Genomic DNA, 18201 nt, shown 5'->3' with positions numbered 1-18201 from the left:
AGTTCTATTAATCCCAAATAAAAATTCATTAATAATCCACATTAAAAATTATCTCCAAATTTATTATACAACGATAGAAGATCTTATCAAGCATATTATTTGACCAGTATATGCATATGCCTAAAAAAAATGTTCTTGAACAAATCTCTTTCAAGTACTTTTTTAAATAACAATCCCGTAGTATCGGACTAAACTTATCATTAAATTCCCTTTGAATGCGTCATCAAATCTTTATTACAATGTGAAGTGAATAAATTTACTTTGAATAGGAATGCATGTTATGCAAGTGACATCATATAATATAAGGTGTACACACAGGTACACAGAAATAATGACGTCTCCATCGAATTTAACGATATTGAAAGTTCAACAAAATTTTTAATATTAACTAAGCAAATATTAGACTTTTTGATATGATTTTTATTCATTTTTAGTTCGCAATCTTTGGTTTCATGCAGATAATGCCGAGACTTTCGAGACACTATATATGTGTTAATTCCGTCACGCATTCTGCGTGTTCAAGAGCGTCGCAAGATCTGTTCAGATCTATTCTCATTCCGTCAAGAATTATGAATCATATATACGCTCTTAATGAGTAATATTATTCATTGAGAAATGAAGGAAATACGTAGTAAAAGAGATTCATTTTGAATTTTAAATATAATTAAAACTTATGTAAAATATATATCAATATATATCATATATATGTGCCTAAATTTTAATAATAAAAATTATTTTTATTATATTTTTATCGATTTCATACGGCGTCAATCCGGCAGACAATGGTTCACTCATCTCCTTTAGCTATCGCACTATAGAGGATATTCCGTTCCCACGTCATTATTTGGCACTACGTCGTCAACCCCACCAATGTGAACGTTCTCTCTCCCCTTCAACGCGTCGTCCTTAATATCGCCGCTGTCAGAACAGTTTCCACCCAGTTAGCAAAGAATTCGCATTCGTACATAACGCGACGAAGAGAAACATTCTGAGAGCAACCGGCTTTCTCTGTAATTCCTCAGTGGAACTAATACATATTTTATTAACGTAAGTAATATTAAAATTGTTTAATATAAAATGTATTTAGTCGGCATGTAAACAATTCAACCGTATCATTAATTAATATATCATGCATTTGTTTGACCTCGATAAACTTGCAGTTACATTCCAAATGTGATTAAAATATGATCAATGATTTTTATTACACAATCTTTATAGAGTTTTAATGGATTATTATTTTATCGGCAACACGAGTAAACAGAATAATTATCTTTCTATTTTGTAATTTAAAAATCTAAAAAGATCAACGTTAAAAAATTGTAAACTATATTTATAGAAAGAATATTTTTTTTCTATAAGATATAATTTTTTATTCACAATTTATATCGCATTTTATTTTTCTTAATGATCAAAATCTAATATCTACTTTGTTTAATAGCATTAGCTGCACTTTTATTTTCTTAAATACTATGTATTGTAATCATTCTTAGTTTTTGAAAAAAAGAACACGACATTAAAATCGTATGAATCATTATGAGAACGGGAATTTGTAAGTAATAGAAATACTTCCGCTATACTTTCGTCATCGTAGGCAATTATATTTAATAACAACTATTCTTATTAGAAACTCACAGTTTATCGTTTTGCATTAAAAAACGCTGTCCATCAAAGTTATAATCAATAGATATCGATTTTATGTTTCTTGTACTAAATATGTTCCAATAACTTCGACGCCAAATTATTGGTGTCAAAAGGTAATAACTTTAGCGAGGATTATTTTTGAAAGTATTTTTGACATTTTCAGTAAAAACGAAAAGCAAAAATTAAAAGTCGCAGTTGTTTCAACTTGCTAAAAATAAAAAAATGGGCTAATTTTATATTATTAATTAATATTGATATAAAAATATATATAGCTATGTAGTATTCGTAACATAAAAACTGTTTTTCCTGTTATTTATTTTTACGCTTGCACGCTTTTTCTTTCGGAAAATTATTGGAAATGATTAAATGGTGGCAATGTTGTTTCGCGTTTAAAAACATGAAATCATAAATCATGAAATTTATAGACCGAAACCGATCGATATCGATTTCATCTAATTCGCATTACCTATGTCATTCAAAATTTGGCAAAAAAATATCGGGCTATCAGTACCTCCGCCGTTCTCTTCATCGTAAACAGATATAAAACACGTATTGCCCCACCAGCGAATTCCTTTCCTCTTCTCTTCCGTGCTGCTTCTCTTCGACGGTGAACGTCTCGCAAACCGTTAGTCAGCTACCAGCTAGCAGAACCGATAGCGTTTCCCGGAAAGAGCACACTTCGCCGTCAAAAAAGGTAAAACAAGCCACACCCCAAGTGTCACTTTGCCGGTCTGATCAATATAATCCTGCAGTGTCTTACAAAATAACATGCTTTCATCATTATTGTCATATCCTAAATGATAAAATGGATATAGAATCATTTTGATAGTTGTATAGCAATAAGCAAATGGATATAGCGATGGATTGCACGATGAGATCATCGTCTGTACATGACGCGTATCTGAAACAAGTCAAGGACATACTGCCGCATCGGATCGCACGGTTTACACACATTAATCATGATAGATGAGAATCACAATGTAGATAGTCGGCTCTTAATATAATTTTATAATTACGATTTACGATTTACATTACAATTCAAGATACTATAATTATGTCAAAAATTTTAGTTGAACACAGCAATCATTTTTTCGAAAAATCATTGATTAATACTGTTGTTAAATAATTAAATAATATAATATTTAAAAAGTAAATATAAATATTAAATTTTAAAAGAAAATTACTAAATTGTATTTGATATAAAATATCAAATAATATTAAAAATGTTTTCAGGTAATCAGTAAAATGGCAGCTAATCGATATTATCACGTACAGGTAATTTATGTTAATATCTTATAGCTATGTAGCGAGATTTAAATCTCGAAATAATGAGCGTGCAACACTATGATTCATCTTATTTTAATTTCTTACCAGTATGAGTGGACGATTTTTGCATAGACTTTTGCAATATTTCTACAAAATAATAAATGCTTCCAGTGTACACCCACCGTATATCCGGCCGATCCCTTCGATGCTGAGGAAGATGCCAGCCTCTTACGATCTGCGATGAAGGGTTTCGGGACTGACGAACAGACTATCATTGACATTTTAGCTCATCGCGGCATCATACAGCGATTGGAGATTGCCGATAAATTCAAAACTATGTATGGCAAAGATCTCGTCTCTGAGCTGAAGTCAGAATTATCCGGAAATTTCGAGGCGGCCATCTGCGCCTTAATGACACCTCTTCCTGAACTTTATGCTAAGGAATTGCACAATGCCATTTCTGGTATGGGTACTGACGAAGGCGCACTTATTGAGGTCCTTGCGTCTCTGAGTAATTACGGCATCAAAACAATATCGGCCGTTTACAAAGATTGTAAGTAGTAATAGTAACAAGTAGATCACAAGTTCCTATGCAAAGCATCTTATAGAGATTTGTCCTTAATTTAATATTGTCTCTTGTACGTGAAGTAGAAATGTTCTATCTAAACAAATTTGAAAATTGTGATTCTTATTTCGGATAATTAAGAGTTATTGCATTTCTGCTCATTTTACAAGTTCTAATCTATATTCGATTTATCTTGTTAGTGTATGACAAAGAATTGGAGGATGACCTCAAGAGTGATACTTCCGGCCATTTCAAGAGACTTTTGGTATCGTTGTCCTGTGTAAGTAATAATTGAAAGATACCGCGAAAGATTCTGGTCTATTTCACTTAATGTTTTTCTCTATTTTTTAATTAACAATCGCATACAGGCCAGTAGAAACGAAGATACTGACGTCGATGAGGAGGCCGCACTTCAAGATGCTGAGAAACTTCTCGCCGCGGGTGAAGGACAATGGGGTACCGACGAAAGCACCTTCAATGCAATTCTCATCACTAAAAGTTATCCGCAATTGCGAAGGATTTTTAAAGAATACGAACGTATCGCTGGACATAGTTTGGAGGATGCTATTAAGCGAGAATTTTCCGGTTCTCTCGAGGATGGCTACTTAGCTGTGGGTAAGAAATAATTAAGTTATCTGTGCAAGAATTTATTCGTTATTATTTGGTTTTCTTCACTAATTTATCTTTCGAAATATTTTACTTTTCTATCTAATCTAATTCGTCTACTTTCATCATTCTAAAACTATATAAACGAGTTTTTTTTTCAGTGAAATGCGCTCGTGATAAGACTGCTTATTTTGCGGAAAGATTGTACAAAGCTATGCGTGGATTTGGCACCACGGATACAACATTAATACGCATAATTGTAACACGATCGGAGATTGATCTAGGCGACATTAAAGAGGCTTATGAGAGACTTTACGGGAAATCTCTTGCAGAAGCCATCGACGTAAGTGAGATGCATTATTTCTTGCAAACGTAATTCCACTATATTTATTCTGAGAATAACCGTTTCATTTGCTATTTTTTCATTATGTTTTGCTTTTATAGCGATATAAAGTTTTGATAAAAATATAAAAACATAATAATCTATATAAAAAAAGAAACATAAATAATTTACCGAAAATATAAAGCTCGGATGTCTTTTTAACAACAAATTCTTTAAATCTTTTATTTTTTTCAGTCGAAAATGAGCTTTATTTATTTTCAGCGCTTTAATTCTACAGCCTTAACATTTACTCGCTTAATATAATAATGCTTTTTATCTGTATAATCAAAATTTATTAAGTTATGCATTTATGTCATAATTACGCTTTCTACATTCATGCACACATTCTTTAATTTGGGTCAATAAAAGCTGCGTTTACAATCGCTAAATTAAATAATTAATAACTAAACAATAATAATTAATAATTAAACAATAATAATTAATAATAATAACTGTTAACTCACGTGTACGCGCTGTATCTCAGCATTGCATATAACTTTCCATAAATTTCAGGACGACTGTTCAGGCGACTACAAGAGACTCTTGCTTGCCCTTCTCGGATGAAAATATTTTGATTGTACACAACAGTCCCTTTTATCGAAAATCCTTCAGTGTCGCGGAGATTATATATATCGTATAATGTTTCATTATATTATAAGGCCTTGGTTAATTTAGTTTATTATATTTTGTTGGTCGTAGTGAATATAGTGTTATTCATGTTATTTATATTTTGCGCTTCATCAGAATAATGCAACATCTGTAAAAACGTATTATAAAATAACAAGAAAATACTCGCAACACATGTACAAACTTGGACATTTCTGTACATGAATTTCTATAAAGATCGAAAATTAAACAGCGATTTATTGATTGGCATTGTATACTAGTAAATTGTTGATCAAAATTGATGAAAATTTGTCCCTCTTTGCACTAATATTATTAATTACTGTCCATCTCAGATTGCATGCACGCCAGTATTAGTTACATATACATAAATACATGTATATTTGCCTTGACTTGATGCTAGCTTTAATTTTTCCACATTATTTTGCATTTACAGAATGACTGCAGCGAAGACTTTAAGCGGCTTCTGATCGCGCTATTGAATTAACGAGCTTGGGAAGAGTTATTTCTGTTACTAAGAGCCCAATCAGACGTTTCGCTCGTTAATATAAATGTTAATAATCTAAAAAAAGCATGCAAATGAAAAATATACATTTTATCTGCAATTAATATGTACTTTTGCAAATAAACTTTTAGCTCATTTTATTGATAACATGGGAGAATATCTTTTTCTTTTCCAGAACGATTGCGCTGCTGAGTGGAAAAGGCTATTGATAGCAATGTTGAATTAAAATTAATTATATAACTATAATAATTATAACTAATATAGTTATAATGAAGAAGACAAGAGATAAAAATAGTGTTTGAAACAATGAGTATATATAAGAAAAATATACAAAATGCTTGTGCTATTATTCTATATATAAAGTGTAATAAATCTATAAAATTACAAAAATATATACTTAACAAAAATATATCTATTGAAGAGAGAGGTAGCACTGCCCTATTTAAAAATAAACACAAGTGTTTTTAGAGTAATAAAAAGCTATCATATTATCTTATACCTTTAAGCTAAGTAAGTACTACGTAAATATTGCACAAAAATAAAAGAAATGATAACATGTATAAAATTCCAAATATAAAAAAATATAATATAAAATTATTTATATATTTTGTTCATCATATATATAATCACACTAACAATAAGTAATATGGAATATATATTTTTTTTTTCAAAAAATAAGGATGATGAATTTTTAATATAAATCTTTTTTTTTTCAAGAAATAAGGATGAGGGACTGTTAATACAACCTAGCTTTACTTTAAAGAATTTAAATTTCATAATTCTTCCTAAAATCTCAAAACATCCATGAAACTTATCATTAATATCTATATCATACATATGCAAGCAAATTTCAACTTCTATTGCATCTGCAATATCCTCTCCTACGCAGATAGGTGGTGGGTTTCTAGCTAAAAATATACATTTATTAAAATATAACACTAAAATTGCATATCTTTTGACTTGCATCTAAATTTACCTGTAATTTCTTCGTTAATAATTGTAAAATTGTTATAAGTTACTGTGACAGAAAACCCATAATCATGCTCTAAATAACTTGCATTTGCACATACTATATATGAAAATAAAATCTCAATAGAATACCATAATATATAGAATAATATGAAACAACTAATAGTATTGTGTATAGCTTAAAAATTATTACTCACATGTTCCATTTAAAGAAACTGTATCCCATTCTATAAATTGACAGCAGCCACAATTATATTTAATACATTCACAACCATTATCATGTATTTCTAAAACATATTCATCTAAAAAAAAAAAAATAATAAATAAATAAGTAAATAATTAAATAAAAATCTAAAATAAAAAATTAGAAACATGTAAAGTTTAATTTTCTAGATCCTTTATTTTTTATGGATTAAATAGAATAATGTACACGAATGTTTTTTTATTGTAAATATAATAATCTTAGTAAAAATAAATGTTACTATAAAAAATATGTCATAAATACAGTATCTGTTCTTTATAGAGATGAACTTCAAAACTTATCTTTCTCCTTTCATATGGAGATAAAAAAAAATAAATTAATTAACACAGCTAGTTCAGTTATAAAAACAGATAGTTCATTATAAACGTATGTATTGTATTATAAATGTAAATCTTTAATACATACTGTATGCATTGGCTTGCGATATTTCAGAGTCTATCGTTTGTATTATCACATTTTGATCTGTTCCCTCGACAATTTCTATACAAAAGTACAATATCAAGACGATGCTGATATTCATAATGCAATGTAATTGTTTCATATTTTTTTATTATCGTAATACAACTGGCAACAAATGTAAAATTGTTAGATATTCCCTTTGTAGCACACTGTACACTATTTTTACCGCTTTTAATGGATCCTTATCCTACACCTACACCATATCATATTTCTGCTTACGTGCAGTGTAAATGAAAGAGAGCAAAGTTCTTCGGGATTCCCGCGATAACTGCGTAGAAATGAGGGTTTGTTCTTTGTAATTGAACTTGTTGCACTTTTCATTCTTTCTCTCTTTCTCTTCAACTTCTAACGATATATCTATCTCATTTTAGTGTAGAAAGTTCAGCTACAAAGAACAAATCTATAGACTCGGCGATCAAACTATGTATTATATTTTTTAAGGCTTTCTTCGAAGCCCATTTCATTTATCATGCAAATTTCGTTGGATATACTGATTGGCTGTCACTGGAAGAACTTCAGAAATTTCCCTAGAGGTTTTCTATCCGAGACCCAATCAATGCGTCCAACAAACTTTGTTAATTTCTTACTTTACGAATTTGAGCTATTAAATTTACGATTTATATTTATTCTAATGTATCTTGTTAGATATACAATATATACGTAATCGGCGCGGAAGATACATATTTTAATCAGAATTGAAATTTTTATTTTTAATCTATATGTTTATTTTATTATTTATATTCATTTATGAAAAACTTTTAAGAAAAAATTATATATATGTATAAAAAAATGTTCTTTAAATTTTTATTTCAATAAATATTCTACTTTATATATTTATTCTGCTGATAGAGAAACATTGGTTCCGATAAATAAGAACTTTCTTACGATTAAAATAGAAATTACGATTATATAATTATAAAATAGCAATCACATATAAGTATGACTTCCAGATTTGTGTTGAAGATTATTTCAATCAGTAAAAGTTGTCAAAGATAAAATACAATAAAAAATTTAAAAAAATAGAAAGATACTATAATTCTTACCACTTTTGCTTGCTGCGGAAAAAGAAATCTTGTGTGTAAAACTATTCCTTGAAATAAATTATCATTACCTTTGCATTAAAGACGGATGAAACTGATGTGTATATAAAGCGAGGAAAAAAAGCAGAGAGAGAGAGAGAGAGAGAGAGAGAGAGAGAGACGGACGGAGAGAGAAGAAAAACGTATGCGGGAAGAGGAATGAAAGATCAAGGTGCAATAGAATGTAATACGCGATAATCGTCGTAACCGTCGTTCGTGATTGAAGCACACGCGACGTGCAGACAATACACATGCCGCGCGCGTAGAACGTAGACGAGATCAGATTATGAGGGGGCGGAGGGCGGAAAAAGAGCGAGCCGCCAGCGAGCGCGACGACGACTGCCATCTTGATCGTGACGCGCAACTTAGAGGTCGCGGGCTCCACCAGTGACGAAGCAACTGGAGTTTTGACGTGGCTGCTACGTACCTGCCCGACTGCCCACTCCGATTGCAGCAAACTTGGTGACGAGAAATACGTAACTGGTAAGTACCCCAGCTGGAGAATAATAACAATCGGGCATGGACCAGCGCGCTCGCGTTCGACTTTCACGCGTGACAAAACCATCCGTCGGCCCGATCGGGGCGTGCGTTTGTGGTTTTCTCTCTGCCGTGTCCGCGCAACGATCCACATTTACGTCTGCTGTGCGCGGAGATACCGTGAAATATGGCGCCCCGACGAGAAACACGCACGTATTTCTCACCGCGAGGCTAACGGGGGGGTTACGCGAGTGACCCTTTGACATCCGTTCCCGCGGGATCGTCGCGAGACCATCGCAATTCGCGCTTCCGGGGTAGACATTTAGGCGCGAGATAATTCTCGCCTTTCCCCATGCGCCGTGATTCGTTGTTTCCTCGCTACTCCACATAGTATCATCAAATGTGTTTATTGTTCTCACCCGTATTATTTTTAGATCCGCTTATGTAAATGACGCAGTAAGTACCGACGGACTTGTCGTTGGCGGCAAATTTAAAACGCATGGACGATTCGCGACTTTTCTTTTTCTTTACTCCGATGAGCTTCGCGAAGATTCTTCGTAAAAGAAATGCGTACGAACGTATTTATATATTTTTCTTTCGTGTTCTTTTCCTTATTTACATTCAATCGAAAATTTGCACATAACAATATCATAGCAAATTAAAAAATTCTTTATCGTATCCAATCAAAAATATATATTAGATTAGTTAGTAATTAAGTATTAGATTGTTTACATTTAAATATATGCATATTATAAAGTTGGACGCACATTAATATATATTATTAGTTTTATATTATATATATATATATATATTTTCAATAGAATACAATTGAATTCATTTTTATCACTTTACTTATCAGCTGTATATAATACGTTGCATTTTTTTATATTGCAGAGCTCGCGAGGTAGCCGGGCTATGGAAAGTATGGTCGAGGAAAATGGATCAGCCGTCGATCCGTTGTCCCAGGGCTCCCAGAGCGGCGATGCTGCACCAGCGATTGCAACTTCGGTACAATCTATCGATAGAACGCATCAGCAGCAAACTCACCATCTGGTAGCTTCTACCAGCATTGTGCAACTGACACTACCTTCGTCAGGAACAACACAGGTATACAGGAGACTCTCCTGTGTATCTATGTCCGATAATTTGCTTTCTCTTTATTTCGAAGCATGCATATATCATTTATTTTGTCCTTTAATTGTGATTATTTCTATAACATAAGTACCATTTAGGTATCTGATCTTGCATAATGCTGGTTGTATCTTAGAAGATTACAAAAGTTTCCTTAAGATCACCTTCATTCTTAGATGGTAAGATGTGTAGGGAATACTTTTTGCGAATGTAAAATTAAGGATATACGTTTGAAGTTTTAAATAGGTTCTGCAACTGTTCTTACATTAAACACAACAAATAACATGTACATTATTCCTTTTTATTATAGCAAATTATTACATCGATGGATATCGGTGTGCATATAGTATTATACGCGTTTTAAATATATGTAAGGAATAATGACCATGTGTGTCTGTATGTGTATCTATAAGTATAATTTTAATGTTGTGTTACCTTTTGTAATATTTGACATTTGTGTGACCTTTATGTAGGTGCAATCAGTCATACAACCCAATCAACAGTCTGTAATACAAACCGCGACGAACATACAGCCTGTTGCCATTTCTAAAGGAAATGTTATTCTGGTTAGCAAACCTAATTCTGTCATACAAACTGCACAAGGAAGTTTGCAGACTCTTCAGGTAAAGTTTGTATCAATTTCTAATAATATTGGGTCTCAAGATTATTTAGATAAATATTAATATGTGCAACATAATTATTTTGCATACATGAAAAAATAGAGCATTTAGATAATTTAATAAAGCATTAGAAATAATTAATAAAATCTTTTTTTGTTAAGGTGGTTGAGACTGGTAGTGATGACAGCTTCTCAGATGAAGACTCACCTAAGAAAAGAAATATTCTTACCAGACGACCATCTTATAGAAAGATTCTCAACGATTTAGGTGGAGGAGAGATTACAGGTAAGACAAACTCTTTTTAAAAAAATGTTTGTAGACACTTATATCATGTGACAGGAATTTACACAATATTAAGAATTGTTTCATCCGCGTAATTTACTTAACGATTTGTCGCAGATATAAATTGTAAAAGAAATAAAAGATTATATTAAAGATTAATAATTACATTCTCGTAATTTTATTCGATTATGTAAGAAGTTTAAGTGCATGTCAGTTCATACAAATCAATAAATGAATATATATGACATGAAATGAATAAACAATATAGTAACTTGCACATTCTTGCATATCTTAAAGTATATTTTAAAGTAATAAAATTGAAGAACTTCAATTATAAGGATATCTAGCATTACTGGTATTTAAGTGTCCTTTTTTCTTCTTTTAATCATCATTATATATATAGAATAAGTCATATATATGTATCCTGTTGCCAATTATCTATGGTATAATGAATATTTGATTTGTTAAAGCTCTTAAATATACTTCAGTAATTTAAATTGCAAATTACGAAAGCTCTTTGAAGACATCTTACAGAAATTTATGCAATATTGAGACATCTTATACACTTACTAATTATAAAATTATATATTTTGTGTTGCATGTATAAGAAAAGTATGCCATACCAAGCTTGCACTGTACAATATATATGTATATATAGCAAATATTAAATTGTTAACTTTGAAAACAGATGTGGAAATTAAAATGTAAAAAAGTTAAGATTTTTGAAGGATTTGTGCATCGCTCCTCTAATCAATTATGTTATATCAAGCAACAAATAACCGAAAAAGAAATTTCGAAAGAAAGATGAAAAATATTGAAAAAGATAAATTCTATATTTCTAATAATAAAGGAAATTGGATAAACAAAAACCAGAAATTGTCTATCTTGGTTCGAAAAAGATATAATTTCTGAATATTTTTCATCGGCGAATACACTTGTCCACCATGATACACTATAGAGTATTCAAATATTATTTATGATTACCAGCTTGAAATTTACATTCTTTGATTAATTTCTAATATATGTAAAGTATATTAGAAGGTCAAGTGGCAATATTACAAAAAAATATCGCTTTTTGATAAATGAAAAGAACAATAAGATGAGATATTTAAATAGAATAAGATTCTATGTAATATAACATATAGCATTAAACACAATAAATAAATAAATGATTTTTCTAAATTTATTTCTGGCAAATTCAAACAAATTAAAAATGAGATAATCTTTTTGCAGATTATAAACCGCGTGTCATTGTGCCGCTGTTGCTACATCTGATATATATCCTTATCATAATTTATATAGAAGTAAAATATATTAATATGTAATTATATAAGTTTGTATGTTTTCATAGAAAATATACTTTGCATTTATTTATATATGGAATGATCAGTATCATTTACATAAATTATTTCTGTATATCTGATATTTAATTATCCATTTTTCTTGTTTTTTGTATGAGCTGACTGCACACAGTAAAATGATAAATATACAGCTATATAATCAACAGCCAGAAAAGAAATAGTTCAACAAATTACAGTTATATTCTTATTTTGTTCTTTTCATTTATTACTATGGTAAAAAAAACTTTATTCTCTGGATGCACAAATGCTCTCTTGCATTTAGAATATAGAAGATATTCATCCCATGCGATCTAAATTAATGTTTAATAAAGTATCTGATTTGGCGCTCTAGAAAAAAAGGAAAGAAAAAGCGGTACATAAAATGACGCATATATATTAGCGCGATATCGGTTACGAGCTAATGGGGGTTTGGATTGATTCGGTGTTACAGACGGTCGTTTGCCCCCCTTAGAATCATCTTCCGAGTGTGATTCTAACGTGGACAGTGAAGTGTCTTCCCATTCGCTCCATTACCAAACAGGTTGGTTACTTTATCTTCCTTTTACATATCTTTCCTGGCTGTATTACATTCCACAGGCTGTCTATATATATATGTATAGTTCTTTGTATTTTTCTGCATACTAAAGGAGATGATGTTAGAGGGGTATTTAAAAAAAAAGCAACAAAACGAATTATATAAATCAAGAGATGCACACTCTCACATTTACAATTGTCTTCCATCCCTGTGTGTACTGCCTAATACGTGATACATCATTTTTCACGATACTCGCTTGGTGTGGCATTCTTGCTTATGGGATGATCTCGATATACTTGTCATTCAAATCATGCGGGAGAAAAAACGCTAATATCTTAAAAGATTATTTTTCGAATGAAATATTAAAGACGCAATAAGTATCATATTATCACGCATATAAAATCTTTTTCAATGCAAGCGCATTATCATTTTCAGCATTACATTATTGTGATGCACGCGCGACATATTGTTATTTACAAGCTATTTTTTTTTAAATATGCGTTATGTATCTCCGATATAATTTGTTTTACAGTAATTCCTGCCGGTACTATTCAAATTGCGACCCAAGGGGAGGGAGTTCCGGGGCTTCACACATTAACTATGAGCAACGCGGCGACAGCGGGTGGAGCTATAGTGCAGTATGCACAGGGCCAGGATCCTCAATTTTTTGTCCCAGGTGTGCTTTTGCATCATTTCCGAGATGTCAGAAAGTCTTATTTTATTTCCCAATGTTTTGTTTTTATAACACTATTGTTTTTATAACAATATTGTATTATTCTGAAATAATACATTATTGTAATTTTTCTTTTTCAGCATATTACTATAATATTGTTATATGTGCAATTATAGTTTAATTTATATATAAAAAAGTAATATATTATATTGTATTAATATACCAGTAATACATACATCATATAAATTTGACAATACAGTTTGATACATGGTCTAAGCTATTTTCTTTTGACAAATATGATTATAATTCTTATCGAGTAAAATAAGCAGAGTTTAGTAGAAAATCATATAAAATTTTGACGCGCATAACGCAAAAATTTGAAAAGTGCAGTCTCTTACAATGTTCCAGCTTACACAGGTCATGGGGTTGTAGTGGAAGATGCGGCGCGAAAGAGAGAATTAAGGTTGCTTAAAAATAGGTAAGCAAAAACTTGTTCATATGCCAAACACATTTGTAGAGAAATTTTATATTGTACAAAGTCTTATATTATAAAAGTATCTTCTTTTTTGTATACAGTATATATGTGCAATAAAAAATCTTCTTACCTCTATATCTTTAATGTATTTAGGGAGGCGGCGCGTGAATGTAGAAGAAAGAAAAAAGAATATATAAAGTGCTTAGAAAATCGTGTTGCGGTATTGGAGAACAGGAATCAGACGTTAATCGACGAACTGAAATCATTAAAAGAACTATATCAACAGAAAACCGACTGAGATTGGTATTTGAAGTTGGCGCAACAGTGTATCAAAACTATTATTCAGTCGAAGAATCTGTACATGTCTTGTTTGTGTACATTATCCTAAATGTTATTAGGGATAAGCGATGGTGATGTACATGCATTCTTATAAATAAGCGTTTTTCTGTAACATACTGTATTTAAGTAACGAATACGAAGGCTTGTGAAACTTGCTATTACTAAAGCGGGAAGCCAAAGTTATATGAGACACAGAGGCAGCAAACATGTATAGGCAATATTTGGTATATCAATCTCTATTTTTTGGATAAATATAACAGCATTCGGAATAAAATCTACATATTTGAAGAAATGTCGATTTCATAGTCTCGAATACTTGAATTGCATTAATAATTTAAGTGGCATATAATATACATGTTTGTTTATAGCAATCACTATTTACCGCCCGTTTGTATTAGATAAAGACGTGTCTTGCTTCATCGTTTATTTTATGCTAAGAATAGGTAAAAATCATCTACTTGATGAGCACCATAAAGTAAAAAACTCTTCTTTCCATATTTCTTTTTTAAATATTAGTGGAAATTATACTTTGAGCCGAGATAAAGTGGGAAAGCAAGACGTCTTCTACTATTGAAACGGGTTTTAATACAGATCTGTGTCATAAGATAATGAAACCATTTATATGTTGGTTTCGCAAAAAATTGGGAAGCATGCAATGCAACACTGAAAAAGATCCGCTTCTAATATGCTTGTTTTAAAATTGAATATTCCATTAAAAAATCTTGGCAACATACATAGAAAACTATAAAGATAGTTACATGATAATACAATTTGAAAGTGATATAAAAAAAAAGAAGAGAAAAAAGAAAAAAAAGATGCATCTCTCCAATTTCCATAATGTCTGCATCGCTTTTTTGTTTGTTGTATAAATGCGCGTACACGAAGCGGTATTTTAAAATTATCGCTTTTAAAATTAATAAAATAATTTGTTTTGCGTCTCTCGTCAAAATGCCCTGTTCATCAAATGCTGGACAAACACAACACTTGTAAAATATGAATGTAATATACATCAGGAGTGCCTTGAAGATTTATGTATACTTGCGATATATATATACATATGATTGATTGCAACAATAAAAAAAAGCAACGCGTAATATATGTATATGTATGTATATACGTATGAAAGAAAATATGTTGTAGGTAAATGTGGGTATATATATATATATATATATATATATATATATATATATACACACAATATTTTTAAAGTATATTAATATAGTTTTATGTATACTTGACATACACATATACACCCACACACTCACACACATATATGCAACTCTATCACGAGAATTGTATTATTTTTCGGAAACTCGCGTTTCCACGTAATTTCATCGTTGTCGAATCGAAATCAATTACTGACACAATCGGAATTGCGCGCAATATATTGTGAATAATATGCGTGATTCTATGAAGAAATAACGTTAAAAATCCAAATAAAGAAAATAATTTTTTTAACAAAACTCGTTGCAATTGATGGTATAGCATATAAACTTTAGTTGTTACTTTATTGATACAAATAATTTTGGATTTACACATATGGCATTTGTGTTATTTCAAAAAAATATATGTATTATCATATATTTTCTGATGCATACAAAGATAGTAAAATTGTTTATACTAAAATAATATGTACCAGAAAATTCATATTTTGTTGGATACAATCGTTTTCGTATTTTACCAATCCATAATCATTCGTAGTTTTATAATGCTGATATGCATAATGAACATTTGTCAATTTATGAAACATTGCTTAAGAAAAAGGAAGAAAAGAAAACAGAATGAAAGAACCATTAGAGATAATAAATGTGCCGTATCCTTTACATGTGCATTTTATTATTGCCATTGCAGTTATCAATTTTTTATATTTGAATTGAAAAGGCTTATTTATTTTATTTGTTAGACTCGAATACTTTCCTCTTTTACATTTTTTTATAAGCAATTTTTGTTTAAGCAACTTTAAATTATAACTCTTATTAAATGTTTTATGGAGGAGTACCATTACAGGACCTTGTGCAGTATTTAGTTACCTCTTCATTTTTTTTTCTATATATAATAAATGATTAGAATAACTAGCTAACTTACATCTCTTGATTTTAGTTTTACAACATGTATGACAAGCATTTAAATATTTTTTTGATTTTATTATATGGTTATATAATAAAAAAAATAATGCTTTCTTACAGATTAAGGTTTGTTTAGGAAAGATATAGACGTATATTTTAATATTTATTAAATAAAAAAAATAACATATTGATTACACAGCAACATATATCATTAATTATATATATTGGAAAATGTATCACAAATAGTAATAAGACAAAACTTTTTTAATGACTTAATAATTTAATCTTTCAATATTACATGATCTTTTTTAAAAAATCTTTTACTGCAATGTATTTTTTTTATTTCATTTACCATATCGCATTTGAAATACAAAATTTAGCTCATTAACCAGAAGATACTTTCAAGATCAAATCACTTTCATAGCTTTTATGATTTTATTATGTAGAAAATAAGCATATTAAATAAATTGATTTTTCAATTCCTTGCAATAATTAGTCTCATTAATTTTAATATTCCCTCATATATTTATTTTAAATACACATATACTTACATTATTCATTAAACCTCTGCTATCATTTTTATCTGCGCAGATCCTTTTATGGTACTCCTATGTATCCTGCAAAAATATGATGAGTTAGTCACATTTTCAAAACTAATACTTCTCACAAAAAATGTTTAATTTACTTCAGATGGTAGTGCATGTAGAAATAATCATAATAGAATAAAAGTTTGTTAAAACTTTTATCCTATCATACGCATAATATTTCATCCTGTATTATTTATATTCAAATACTAAAAGCATATGGTAATTTATATATAACAAATAATGATGCTCACCTGGTTTACTGCAATGCATCAATGCTGCAATTATGTTGATGTGCATCATATAATTCTGAAAAAAATATATTAACATAATTTATATATGCTTGAACATCATCTTGATAAATATAAATATTTATAAAATGTTTCAGTTGGTAGTGCATGTATGAATAATCATGTGACTTCATACTTAAAAAATTTCATCCTTTTAGATCTACACACAAAAGAGACACACACTTTATATACAAAATGATTACATAAGAAGTCGCTTCTTTTTATTTTCCAAACGTTATAATAAATACATCTCAAATTTAATTATTTAAATTGAATTCTAATACAAACACGTATATTAAAATGAAATAAATAATTGTACTCGATGCACGTGGATTACAAAGGGTACATAATGCGAGTACAATTTAGTTATTCCAATAAACTATTTATATAATCACCAATTAACGAGAAATTATTGATCACTAAAATATTTTCTTTTTTTAGAACGTAATTTTTTTCGATTATATTACCTTTTGTTGTAATGCTTAATTTAATCTTCCTTCATGTTGTCCCGTACGATCTCTTTGCCATTCATTGCTGCATTATGGCCGATTGTAACCAGCACAGGTAATATATATAGAAATCTATGGTAACCGGTAACCTTGCTACAACCATAGATATAAAATACATAGACAGAGCATTAGTTGCATACAGAATGCGTTATATGGGACACAAACAATGCGATAGCCAATCGATTTACAGCTTATTTGTAAGCAAAAGATTCATTGGCTAAAGGTCAAGAGAGAAATTTTTTTGGACGCATCGTGTTCAAATATTCGCATGACTATTGGTTCATGGAACCAATGCGATATTCAATTTTACTGAGATTTTCTAATTATACAAAGCGTATGACACTTGGTTCCAGGAAGTTAATCATGTAACTTTTTCCCTAGGGCGAAAACGTGAAAGTGAAAAATTTTATTATTAATTTTAATGGAAAACGTGAAAAGTGAAAAATTTTATTATTAATTTTAATAGAAAAATTTTTCACTTTCCACGTTTCCGCCTTAAGGAAAAAGTTATATGCTCGGTCC

The 18201-nt window shown here is 30.2% G+C and overlaps 3 protein-coding genes and 1 long non-coding RNA gene across 28 annotated transcripts; 2 read left to right on the top strand and 2 right to left on the bottom strand.

The window, feature by feature from the left end:
- Positions 1-893: 893 nt before the first annotated feature.
- LOC126853967 (annexin B9-like) lies at positions 894-6000 on the top strand. 4 transcript variants are annotated; one of them, XM_050600252.1, is made up of 8 exons: positions 930-1047; positions 2206-2335; positions 2875-2916; positions 3079-3460; positions 3673-3752; positions 3841-4087; positions 4240-4421; positions 5765-6000. In XM_050600252.1, the coding sequence occupies exons 3-8, from the start codon at positions 2887-2889 to the stop codon at positions 5813-5815; spliced, it is 972 nt and encodes a 323-aa protein (XP_050456209.1). In that variant the 5' UTR covers positions 930-1047; positions 2206-2335; positions 2875-2886; the 3' UTR covers positions 5816-6000. The 4 variants fall into 4 exon arrangements, with proteins under 4 accessions (XP_050456207.1, XP_050456209.1, XP_050456206.1 ...); XM_050600250.1 differs by lacking the exons at positions 2206-2335; positions 5765-6000 and adding an exon at positions 4974-5341 and having other exon boundaries at positions 894-1047; XM_050600249.1 differs by lacking the exons at positions 930-1047; positions 5765-6000 and adding an exon at positions 5521-5736.
- LOC126853964 (uncharacterized) lies at positions 5081-9224 on the bottom strand. Of its 8 annotated transcripts, XM_050600242.1 has the most exons (6): positions 8323-8462; positions 7499-7664; positions 7226-7384; positions 6756-6860; positions 6566-6658; positions 6179-6497 (listed from the first exon to the last, which is right to left on the bottom strand). In XM_050600242.1, exons 3-6 carry the CDS (start codon positions 7359-7361, stop codon positions 6184-6186), a joined length of 648 nt encoding a protein of 215 aa, XP_050456199.1. In that variant the 5' UTR covers positions 7362-7384; positions 7499-7664; positions 8323-8462; the 3' UTR covers positions 6179-6183. The 8 variants fall into 8 exon arrangements, with proteins under 8 accessions (XP_050456200.1, XP_050456199.1, XP_050456192.1 ...); XM_050600235.1 differs by lacking the exons at positions 7499-7664; positions 8323-8462 and adding an exon at positions 8786-9224 and having other exon boundaries at positions 7226-7300; XM_050600241.1 differs by lacking the exon at positions 8323-8462 and adding an exon at positions 8786-8902 and having other exon boundaries at positions 7226-7664.
- On the top strand, positions 8702-16053 carry LOC126853969 (cyclic AMP-responsive element-binding protein 1). Of its 15 annotated transcripts, none has more exons than XM_050600263.1 (8): positions 8702-8841; positions 9730-9843; positions 10440-10589; positions 10748-10871; positions 12660-12749; positions 13276-13419; positions 13825-13894; positions 14045-16053. In XM_050600263.1, exons 2-8 carry the CDS (start codon positions 9751-9753, stop codon positions 14187-14189), a joined length of 816 nt encoding a protein of 271 aa, XP_050456220.1. In that variant the 5' UTR covers positions 8702-8841; positions 9730-9750; the 3' UTR covers positions 14190-16053. The 15 variants fall into 15 exon arrangements, with proteins under 15 accessions (XP_050456220.1, XP_050456212.1, XP_050456215.1 ...); XM_050600255.1 differs by having other exon boundaries at positions 9730-9942; XM_050600258.1 differs by lacking the exon at positions 8702-8841 and adding an exon at positions 8876-9291 and having other exon boundaries at positions 9730-9942; positions 13834-13894.
- On the bottom strand, positions 13497-17760 carry LOC126854005 (uncharacterized). The gene is made up of 5 exons (XR_007688051.1): positions 17638-17760; positions 17135-17189; positions 16848-16913; positions 14022-14147; positions 13497-13883 (listed from the first exon to the last, which is right to left on the bottom strand). It is a non-coding gene; the product is annotated as an uncharacterized LOC126854005 (long non-coding RNA).
- Positions 17761-18201: the final 441 nt, after the last annotated feature.

Source organism: Cataglyphis hispanica, chromosome 13 (genome assembly GCF_021464435.1).
Source record: "Cataglyphis hispanica isolate Lineage 1 chromosome 13, ULB_Chis1_1.0, whole genome shotgun sequence".
Lineage (NCBI taxonomy): Eukaryota > Metazoa > Arthropoda > Insecta > Hymenoptera > Formicidae > Cataglyphis > Cataglyphis hispanica.
This window is presented reverse-complemented; position numbering and strand designations above follow the sequence as displayed.

Bases quoted from the DNA above. Each gene is read 5' to 3' on its own strand.
- LOC126853967 (XM_050600252.1), top strand. From the start codon at position 2,887: ATGGCAGCTAATCGATATTATCACGTACAG. The intron at 3,753-3,840 runs GTAAGTAATAAT...AATCGCATACAG, and splicing joins TTTTGGTATCGTTGTCCTGT to GCCAGTAGAAACGAAGATAC. The intron at 4,422-5,764 runs GTAAGTGAGATG...TTTCTTTTCCAG, and splicing joins CTCTTGCAGAAGCCATCGAC to AACGATTGCGCTGCTGAGTG.
- LOC126853964 (XM_050600235.1), bottom strand. From the start codon at position 9,224: ATGTGGAGTAGCGAGGAAACAACGAATCACGGCGCATGGGGAAAGGCG. The intron at 6,861-7,225 runs GTATGTATTAAA...TTTTTTTTTTAG, and splicing joins ATCGCAAGCCAATGCATACA to ATGAATATGTTTTAGAAATA. The intron at 6,498-6,565 runs GTAAATTTAGAT...GTATATTTTTAG, and splicing joins TATTAACGAAGAAATTACAG to CTAGAAACCCACCACCTATC.
- LOC126853969 (XM_050600255.1), top strand. From the start codon at position 9,751: ATGGAAAGTATGGTCGAGGAAAATGGATCAGCCGTCGATCCGTTGTCC. The intron at 10,872-12,659 runs GTAAGACAAACT...TCGGTGTTACAG, and splicing joins AGGTGGAGGAGAGATTACAG to ACGGTCGTTTGCCCCCCTTA. The intron at 13,420-13,824 runs GTGTGCTTTTGC...ACAATGTTCCAG, and splicing joins TCCTCAATTTTTTGTCCCAG to CTTACACAGGTCATGGGGTT.